Genomic DNA, 10,376 nt, shown 5'->3' with positions numbered 1-10,376 from the left:
TATCTGGAATTTGCAATACACCAATGATACAGAGATACTGTTTAATAAAATGTATTTTGTGACCAAGGGCCTCACTTGAAGCCACTTCAGTCAATTGTTCAATTACTTTTAAGCCTCTGAAAATGGGGAAGTCTATAAAAATGCACAATATTTTATCATAAAACCCTGTAAGTTTAAGCTGAAAGCCTGCACTCACAAAATCACACTATGACACCGCTTTATATACTACACTTGCAGAACTAAACATGTTATGTGCTATTGGCTGAGTGTGCCCCCTATGGGATGGAGCCGTGAAGCCTTCAGAGTTTTTTCATTGGATAAGCGGAGGTGACGTTTTAGTGCGGGAAGCTATGATCTACGTGGGTGGTCCAGCTGGATAAAACGATGCAGCTCAGTAATTCATTCATAAACAAGCCGGCCTGTCATCAAGTAAACACTCACGCACACATTCACATGGCTTTGTAAACACTACTATAAACGCACACGGTGCGTGTGGCATCCGCGAAAGAATACACTATACTTTCATCGTTGTTCTGCACTTGTCATAAGGATTTGATCACAACAAACTCCACACGGTTAAATTAAATAACGTAAGCTGGTTCAATGGCAATATGAAAGCAAGACAATGCTCTTAAGCGACCACCCACGTACGGAAGGAGACTGCTCGGGGAGGGAGTCGAAGCTGAGGTGGGAGGTGGATGGGGAGGAGGACGCCATTGCAGCCGCAGCTGGCCGTTTGTGAGTCGGCGGAGGAGAGAGACATTACCAAAGTGAACAATGTCGACTGGCTTTCAGGGATTTCCCTGGCTTGGCTCTCTCTTCTGGGGCTGTGGTGTGGAAACAGAGGAGTAAGATGGACGTTTTATCCCCGTCGAGAGTGAAAATGTGGAGCCGCAGCGCTGAGCCTAAGCAGGTCAAAAAAAAAAAGAGCCGAGTTTCAGGGGGGACAATGGGGGAAAGTTTTGGCTAACTAACGGTAGTTTTAGCTAATGTTAGCGTTACCGCTAACTCACCGTGCTGCACCTTCTTCACATGTGTAAGATGCAGTTTTATTTTGTATTTTTTTACTTCCATATTCACGCTAAATCAAAAGGTTAACACTAACAGGGAAACAAAATAGTGAGCTTTAACAACAATTACGCTTTTCCGATGCGAAATAATGTGCAAAGATAATGCTTTCCACTAGTGAAAGGCTTTAACTGTGACCGAAGACTGTTTAATAGTGAAAAGTTTACCCTGGCTGTAAACAGTCTTTTAACGTGGTGAAATCTAGTGTTCAAATCCTCTATAGTTTTTTAAAACTGCAGTAAATTGTTGCTGGAGTTATTGTTATACATTAGTAGAGTTATATTGCTAGTACATAAACACGTATGGTGGGAGGTGGTACAGTAACCAGTGTTTGTTAGTTTTATTTCTGACATTCTTTTTCACCTGTAAACATTTACTTTTGTACTTTGAACCTTAATGTGAAACGTGTGTGTACCACTTTACTTAAAGCCGTCACTATTTAGTATTCATATGTAGCATACATATTTTATAAATATGTAAAATTTGTACCATGGAGCAAAATTTGGGCAAATCCAGGTAACTCCAGAGTTTAGCCTCGACTGTGAAGGCAGTTCACTTCTTACTGCGGTATATCCCCGTGGATGAGCTGCAGTCCTAACCTGTTCTAGATGAGGTTATGATCAAGATTAGACCTCAACCACGTCCTGTCCAGTTAGTTCTCTGGAATATATCACGCCAAGAAGAGTGATATCTACTACCTACTAGCACAAAGGGTGCTAGTAGGTAGTAGGAAGATCTGAGGTCTTTATCTTTCTCTAAAGACCATCTGTAATTAATATTTAGTCTTAGATGCATCTTTATTCTGTAATGTTAGTTTTCTCTGTTGGCTGTAAACAATTCTGCAACTTGTTGTTGTTGTTTTTGCTCTATAAGCATAAATATTTGATGTCAAACCAGGGCATCTGTTTGGGGATTGAACTTGGCTGTAGATTAGTTTGAATTCGTTTTTTTGCGTTTATTCTTTTCTCACAGAGCGTTAAACACTATTGATAGTTTGTCTGCAGCAGCTGTATTATGTGTTTAACCTCTGAAAATGACCTGTGCATGTTTTTGATTGCTCAGATGCTTCCAACGCTTTAGATTTGATAAATCCTGGATTGACTACTTCATGTTACCCTAAGCCCGAATCCTGTTGTTGGGCTAACTAAAGCCAGATAACAATATCCTGCGTATGTTATCAAACTTGCTTCATAGTACAGGTCCCTGGTCTTTGCTATTAGTTTTTGTGCTGCAGAAAATAGTAAAATCCATGAGTTGAGTTCCAGCTGCATGAATGTAGATTGAGGGTTGAAGGGTTGTTTTTCGCTGTAATTCATGATATTGTTTTGTTTTTTTCTTTGTCTTAGTTTGGCAATTTATTTTGTCTAATAATGCCTTCTCCTCAGCAGTCCCCCACCATTCCTTCACCAGTCCGGTGGCCCAGCTTCTCACCATGAACACGAGCAGGAACTGTACCACAGTGGGGAATGGCGAGGGTCTGGCTGCCCTGGAGTCAGTCTCCATTGTGACCATCACGCTGCTCGCCTGCCTCGGGAACTTTCTGATTGTGGCAACCCTTTATCGCAGGCCTTATCTGCTCACACCCAGCAACAAGTTTGTGTTCAGCCTGACTCTGTCCAACCTGCTGCTGTCCGTGCTGGTGCTACCGTTTGTAGCTGTGAGCTCAGCAAAGAGAGAGTGGATGTTTGGGGTGGTGTGGTGCAACTTCACCGCCCTGCTCTATCTCCTCATCAGCTCTGCCAGCATGCTTACCCTTGGAGCTATCGCTATCGACAGGTTAGTGCCAGATTATACTGTATTATATTGTAGCCCTATAATCAATCTAAGCATTTAACTTGAATTCTTTTAAAAAGTGAGCCCTTACACTGACATTAGGACATATGGTTCCCTCCAGCGGAGAACCTGTAGCCCATTTTTGGTCTCTGCTAATTTCTGAGAAAGATTTAGCTGATTAATGCATCGCTATATTATTAATTTATCCCAGATGTTGGGAGATTCTGGCATCAAATGGACTAGAGCATGAAATTTAGTGTTGCTTTAAGTCCTGAAGCTGAACGTAACCAAGACAGTAAAGTTACAGTAAGCATAGGAAACTGAAGGTTAGCAATTTTCCACTTCAAGCTCAGATGAATGTTATGCTGAATAAAGTTTTAAAAAATGCTCTTGGTGCATTTCCCTCTAACGTCACACTCTTGTAAATAAGAGAGGTTAACCACAGACTTAATTTGTGGTATTTTCCTGTAGATTTCTCTGATCAGGTGATGAGCATGGGCTTAAATGCTTGAACTTTAAATGCCTGCTTAAACAAATACATGGAATAAAGCCAGTAAACATATTGCACAAAATTTATAGACAAAAAGTTATAGATATTTTAAGGCACTTTATTTATTCCAACAACAAAAAAACATCTTTGATATTTGGGGTTTCCTAGTTTTCATTTTCTGGTTCCAGTTTTTAGACTCGATCGTATTTTGCCAATATTTTGTGCAAGTACTTTGTGTAATAACAAACTCAAATGGTTATTCAGACACAAAGTTCAGTTTATTTTGCTTTGCTTGTAAGAAGGGGAGAATTGTTAATTAATTTTGGTAATCAAAAAATATACAGTAACATACGATACCATCTCAGAAAATGTCCTTCCAGCCCCATTATTTGTCCATCAAACATTCCCCGGCTGTGAGGTTTTCTCTATGTATCCATGTTTTGTTTGATTGCAAATTTAAATTCTTTGGGTTGTGGCTTATTTGTTCAGAAAACCATGCAATTAGGAGACACCTTTGGGACTCGAGGAAATTGTTACCAGCTGTTCTGTTGTTTTCCTAAATGCTAGAAAACGCCTGAAATGATTAATCTGATGTTCAGACCAATAATCAACAATTGAATGACTTTTGAGATTAACACTAAAGTTTCAGCACTTATAATAACTTCTTATCCACATGCACTGCCTTTCAGATTTTCTGGAGCTACTTTTAAACCGCTGCAGTTGAATACTGTTTTAATTCTGTTGGGTGTCGCAGAGCTACCGAGAGCTACTGTAAATTTTCTGTGTAGCGCACAGTTCCTGCTGTTCTCACTGCTCACCTAATTATCCTCAGCATCCTTTGGGAATTTTAGATTACAGAGCCTGTTTTTGTTCTTCTGCCAAGCCCGTCTGTTCTCTTCTGTTTGCAGCTTTTAGGAAAACATTTCACAGGATTGTCGGGGAGAGAGAAAAGTGCAGCTTTTAGCTTTTGTATCACTGACTCCAATCTCAGCAGCCTGTGTGCTAGTCTGATCAAAAGTCTCCCTGGAGGACGGTGTTGAGTTCCTGTTGTGCAGATTTCTTCATCGTGCTCATGTCTCCTCACAACAGGTACTACGCCGTGCTCTACCCGATGATCTACCCCATGAAGATCACAGGCAACCGGGCGGTTGTCGTCATCGCCTACGTGTGGTTTCACTCGTTGGTAGGCTGCCTGCCTCCTCTGTTCGGCTGGTCCTCCTTTGAGTTCGACTGCTTCAAGTGGACGTGCGTGGCGTCGTGGCACAGAGAGCCGAGCTACACGGCCTTCTGGGTCACCTGGTGCATCCTCCCACCCTTCTTCATTATGCTGGCGTGTTACGGTGTCATTTTCCGCGTAGCCCGCATGAAAGCCCGCAAAGTTCACTGTGGGACTGTTGTTGTGGCCCAGGACGACTCCACTGGAGCCCAGAGGAACGGGCGTAAGAACTCGAGCACCTCGACTTCCTCTAATGGAAGTCGGCGGAGCCTCGTGTACGCAGGGAGTCAGTGCAAGGCTTTAGTCACCATCTTAGTGGTGATTGGCACCTTCCTCATGACCTGGGGGCCATACGTTGGGGTGGTGGGCACTGAGGCCTTGTGGGGTCAGGGCAGCGTGTCTCAGTGGGTGGAGACTCTGGTAGCGTGGCTGTCTTTCTGCAGCGCGGTGTGCCACCCACTCATCTATGGCCTGTGGAATAAAACGGTGAGGAAGGAGCTGCTGGGGATGTGCTTTGGAGATCGGTACTACAGAGAGTCGTTTGCCACGCGCCAAAGGACGTCCCGCCTCTTCAGCATCTCCAACAGAATCACAGGTGGGACTATAGCTGGGGCTCTCTGTGTCATGCAGATGTGTGTGTATGTTGCTGGTTTTATCTTTAGTAAATGCATAAGGCTGGTTTAGATTTATATTCCTGCGGGATGTGATGATCTCATGAGAATTTGTGTTTTCAGACTTGGGGATGTCCCCACACCTGACTGCCATGCTCGCGGGTGGAGGACAGCTGTTGGCCCCAGGAAGCAGCACAGGAGACACTGGCTTCAGTTTCACTCAGGACTCATGTAAGTTGCACACGGAAAGGGGGAAATAATTGCTTCATATCAAAAACTCCAAGCAATCCTCAAGTGCTGCCAAGAGCATGCCAAAGCAACAGGTGGCGATATAACCCTAAGCGTGAAGAAATGTACTATGTACTAATAAAAACGGTGCACAGTCTGATGTCCACATTTAAGTGCAGAAACTAAGATTTTGGAAAAACTTCATCCTGGCAGGAGTTTTTCAGTGGTCGAAAGGCAAATACACAGAAAAGCCATATTTACCAAAACACCCATGTACGTGTAGATGTAGCACAAGCTGTCTTACCATTGTGTCCATTTTTTATTTATTTATTTATTTTTACAAACAGGACATGATATTAGTGCATCTAATTAAAATTCATACATTTCCGAACCTGATCTTTCAGCAGCTCCTCTGTTTTCTTTTTTGCCTGCGTTGTGAGCTTTTGTATCCACAACACTGTTGTTTCAATTCGTTTTTATAGGGAGTTGACTAACTTCAATAATCATTGCAGAAAAATTATAAGTGTATGAAAAATTTAAATTTAGTAAAAAAAAAAAAAAAAAACCCTGCATATTATCATGCATGTCTATTAGTCCAGGGGTGCTGGAGCCTATTTCACCTGCCAAAGGGTCAAAAGGTTGGGTAGACCCTGGATGCAGATGAGGATCTGAAAAAAATGACAATTTGTCATGAGTACCTTATTATTATCTCTTCTATGTAGACTTTACAGATCCCCAACCCCGAGACTGAGGCAGTTTGATGATTGTAGGATTATCGTGTATTTTATCCCTACAGACTCATGAATAAAATGAAACATCCCTCAAAAGGTTGATTCTGTTCATCTGGACGTAGAATTTTTCAGTGGGAGAAAGGTTTCGTCACTCATCCAAGTGACTTCTTCAGTCTCAGCTGACTGCAGGTTACCCCAATCTTATAAACAGTACATTTGCATAATGATTGAAACTAGCACCACTGAAGGAACAATGGGCTGGGAGGTCTGTTCCATGATCATTAATATGTAAATTCTCATGACCATTGATCAACAACTACTGATCAAAGACCAATGCACTGTTTATAAGGTTGGTCAAAATGTCAAAAGTGTTTGATTGGCCACCATAATCTGCTTAAGTTTTTAAGATGACAGAAAAACTGAAGGTATTCTGAAAGTTAAGAATATTTACATTTTTCCAGCAGCATTTGACAGCTAATCGAGCAGTTGAGATTCTTCATAAACATACAGCATTGTCACACAGTCATCAGCCTACAGAAACTTACCAGACCGTGGAGTTTGTTAAAAGAGCTCTTTCCTGCAGCAGACCGAAACACAGTGAATCACTGCTGTTTGGCTTCAAATAGAATTGAAAGCATGTTCCTATGGGTGAAATCCCTTCAGCGCCTGGTCGTTTGTTTCAGAATACTTTCGCTCTAGAAAAAAATGCTACATAAATACCTTTTCATTTAAGAACATACTGAGGGCTTATTGAGAACTTTTTGTCCAATTATGCCAAAAACATGCTGCATCGCCTAACTTTGATTTAGAATTTATGCGTTTCTAGAAAGAAAAGCAGCACTTTTTTTTTTCTCAATTTTTTTCTACAGTTAAGTTTAAAATTAAAAGAGAACAAAGCTGTAAAGATGAAGTTTGAAAGCCTTACAAACCTTACTGCATCATACACCTCTTTGTTGGGCAGCCTTTTTGTTTTCCAGCTCATGTTTTTAACTGATCCTGTAGGGAGGGCAAGTGGTGTCATGTTCAACACAAACAAATGTCTTGTGATCCACCTTTGTGTGTACATTTGTGGCCATATGGTATGAAGATGACTTTTACTGCAACTTTCCTGCAATCTCTGTTAAGTTCTGCTTGCAGTTAACTTGCAATGATCCTCTTTATTTTCCTACACAGGCACAGATGTGATGCTGCTGGATAACTTCTCCACAGATGGCTCCTCCCTCGCGCAGCACCACGGGCCTCCGTCCGGGAAAAGGAGGAGCTCAGTCACCTTTGAAGACCAGGTGGAGCATTCCAAAGGTATCCGTCATTCATTTCCCGCTTCTACAGAAGATTAGAGAGCAGGGAAAATACCTTAGACTTCACATGATACACAAATGACCAAAAAAAGAAAAGAAAAGGGACCAGGCAAGAGAATTGTTTACTGTAGCTTGTGTTTACCAAAGCTTTGACTGATGTCTGTTGATTTCCCCAGCTGAAAACACATCCTCAGTCCAGATCCACGCAGAGGTGCACAAATCTCTCGACATGTTCGCCTCCTGCTTGGCGAAAGCCATAGAGAGCGATGCTAAGCTCACCCTGTTTGGGGAGAGTTCAGCTCTGTCAGCAGGACTCCTCACAGCGAGGGCCGCACCGAGGCCCAGATACCTGGAAGGCCAGAGACTGAGGCTGGAGAGTATTGATGAAGGGATCGTTAAGGATGACAGAGGTGAAGAAGAGCAGGATGGAGAGGAGAAACCCACCTGAACAGCAGCTTTCCCACTCTTGACTAGGGATGGGTACCGGTGTTCTGACGTAAACGGTAGTAACCAGACCGAAAAGCAGCGCACATTTCAGTGTTTTATTTCGGTGCTTTTTTTTCCTGAGCTGTGATACACTTTAGATTCTAGCCAATCATTTTACGTTTCCGAGGATAGTAGGCGGGGCCAGGTACGTACGTTCTTTTAGAGCAGAGCTACAGATTAAAAATGCCCAAGGCGAAGCAGTCAAAAGTCTGGCTGTACTTCACAGCAAAATATGCAAACTCAGCAGCCTGCAACAAGTGCTTCAAGCTGATACTGTGATACTGTCAAAGGAGGTAACACCTCAAATCCGATGAAACACCTGGCGACGCATAGAGGTTTTTTTTTTTAAAAGCCGAGAAATGCGCCGTATTTGATAGCTTGCTGCGAGACCTCACACCGAGCGCATCTACTGCGGGTGTGGTGCCTGTTATCAGACCCGGAGTTAGCAACATCCCCAAAAACACGAAGAGGAGAGTCCTGGCCCCTAGCCCTGCCAGTGTAGCAGAAATGATGACGGATGATGATGCAGCAGCAGCCGTTCTTCTCTGCGTGAGTAGCTTAATGTTGTTCGTGTGTAATTTACGTTGAGTAGGCTAACCACGTTATTACATGAATGCAGGTAAGGTGAACTAGCAAACAGCGTCGTAGTTACATGCGGCTGTCTTCTTGTTTGATGGCAGATACTCCCTTCACCCTGGCCAAAAAGGCTAAAATGACCAAAGAAAAAGAGGGAAACAGCTGAACATGAGAGGTTTTTGGACAAAGTTTGTGTTTTTTTCCATTGTCTAAGCTCTGCTTCCAGCCAAGAGTGATACCATATATGCCCCATAGCTGCAGAAAAGGCTGTTATCTTTTTATAAAAAACAGCTGAACATGAGAGGTTTTTGGACCAATTTTGTGTTCTCCATTCTTTAAGCACCGTTCGAGCACCGGCACCGTTTCAAAAGTACCGATTTGGCACCGGTATCGGATAAAACCTAAACGATACCCATCCCTACTCTTGACACTGTTACAGAGCTCTGTGGTACCGCTGATGAAGTCTGCCCTCTTTACATGTGGATACTCCTTACTTGAAATTATTAGCGAACAGGAAGAGGCACGTTATTCATTCTACGATGTTGGACCCAGTGCATAGCATCAAATCTAATAGGAAGCCTTAACTACTGTAACTTCATTGGTCTGATCATTTTATTAACTTCTGCTATAATATATATTATGTTATTGTATGTTTTTAAGCTTAATAAGAAAAATTGCCTCAGTGGGCAAAATGGAAAAAAAAAAAAAAAAAAATAACAGCATCTTTTGACAGATTAGCTCTTTTCAGGTAGAATTTCTCTCCTAACATTGCACTCAGTAAATCCTCACTACAGGTTTTCCACTCACTGTGGAGAATTAGACTGTGAGGTACGTGTTTACTCAACGCAGGACAACCTGCACCTTTGTCACTCTTACTGGTACAGGATGAACTCCAGTAATTTGAATTTGCATGGGAAAGAGTCATTTTCAATATTATTATTATCACCGTCACTTTGCCTCCTGCAACAGTGAAGTTTTACTGATTTCAGAGGCATCACTGGTAGATTTGGACAAAGGAGTCGTTGAAATGGCTTTAGTTTGCAGATCAAAGTGAAATTAAGTTAGACTGAACAGCTGTTCTGTGTTCTAGTAGCTGCAGTTTCAACAGAGTCAAAGACACTTGGTATAACAACATTTACACACTACTAAATGACCCAATTAATATGTGCACATTCCAGTGACAATGGGATGCAGTTTGCATTTTGTTCAGTGATGTTAGTAAAGGTACGGCATAACACTTTGCATATATGAACATATTCTGCCAGCAAAAAATCTAAAATGTCTGTTAATATCTGTAGTATGAATAAGGTGCCTGCTGTAAGCACGGCTGGAGGCCTGGTATTTCATGATTACGTGCGACTGTGGGCAAACAGAGTTATTGCACTTAAACACACAATGGGTACTCTTTCACTGCAGTTTCTTATCAGTGAAGACCGAATGAGCTAACAAGAAATGGAGATCATAGGAAAATGAAGTCCAGAATCAATAATCGATCTTGTTGATGTCAGAAATGTTTGTGTGTTTAGTGTTGAATCAGGAAACCTGAGCATAGGGAATATTCATTGGTACACTGGGTTGTACCTCATCTTATACACTCTCTGTATTAGGAGACAATTTTTTTTATACATAGAGCCCAGTTGTGGTGCTTCAGTCTTACCTCGTATGTTGAACAGGTATTATGTTTGTAAGAAAAAAAATGTACACCTGAGTGATGTAACCTTTTCATATACAGTAAGTGTTAATACAAATGTTTGCATTAAATTTAGTTTTTACATAAAACATCGTTTGAATTCTTTGTCTGCTGTGAATGAGAGCTGAAGCCAAACAGCAACCAAAACATTGAATCACTGAGCTGTTTGTTTTTCTTGTTCTGCAAACAAGCCGCACAGTCAGCATCAC

At 41.9% G+C, this 10,376-nt stretch overlaps 1 protein-coding gene across 4 annotated transcripts; it reads left to right on the top strand.

Annotated features, from left to right (window-relative positions):
* Positions 1 to 707: 707 nt before the first annotated feature.
* Positions 708 to 10,284, top strand: gpr161b (G protein-coupled receptor 161b). 4 transcript variants are annotated; one of them, XM_085248713.1, is made up of 6 exons: positions 708 to 913; positions 2,457 to 2,844; positions 4,421 to 5,142; positions 5,282 to 5,389; positions 7,291 to 7,416; positions 7,592 to 10,284. In XM_085248713.1, exons 2-6 carry the CDS (start codon positions 2,501 to 2,503, stop codon positions 7,861 to 7,863), a joined length of 1,572 nt encoding a protein of 523 aa, XP_085104839.1. In that variant the 5' UTR covers positions 708 to 913; positions 2,457 to 2,500; the 3' UTR covers positions 7,864 to 10,284. The 4 variants fall into 4 exon arrangements, with proteins under 4 accessions (XP_085104839.1, XP_085104840.1, XP_085104842.1 ...); XM_085248714.1 differs by having other exon boundaries at positions 2,454 to 2,844; XM_085248716.1 differs by having other exon boundaries at positions 713 to 848.
* The last annotated feature ends 92 nt before the right edge of the window (positions 10,285 to 10,376 follow it).

Source organism: Mchenga conophoros, linkage group LG16 (genome assembly GCF_057382185.1).
Source record: "Mchenga conophoros isolate Kocher_MC1m ecotype Shallow Benthic linkage group LG16, M_conophoros_male_GT1.1, whole genome shotgun sequence".
Taxonomy (NCBI): Eukaryota; Metazoa; Chordata; class Actinopteri; order Cichliformes; family Cichlidae; genus Mchenga; species Mchenga conophoros.
The sequence above is the reverse complement of the archived record's forward strand: the minus strand, read 5'-3'. Positions and strand labels throughout refer to the sequence as shown.

Excerpts from the sequence above, each read along its gene's own strand:
- gpr161b (XM_085248712.1), top strand. Across the intron at positions 5,143-5,281 it reads CATCTCCAACAGAATCACAG|ACTTGGGGATGTCCCCACAC; the intron begins GTGGGACTATAG and ends TTGTGTTTTCAG. Across the intron at positions 7,417-7,591 it reads CCAGGTGGAGCATTCCAAAG|CTGAAAACACATCCTCAGTC; the intron begins GTATCCGTCATT and ends TGATTTCCCCAG.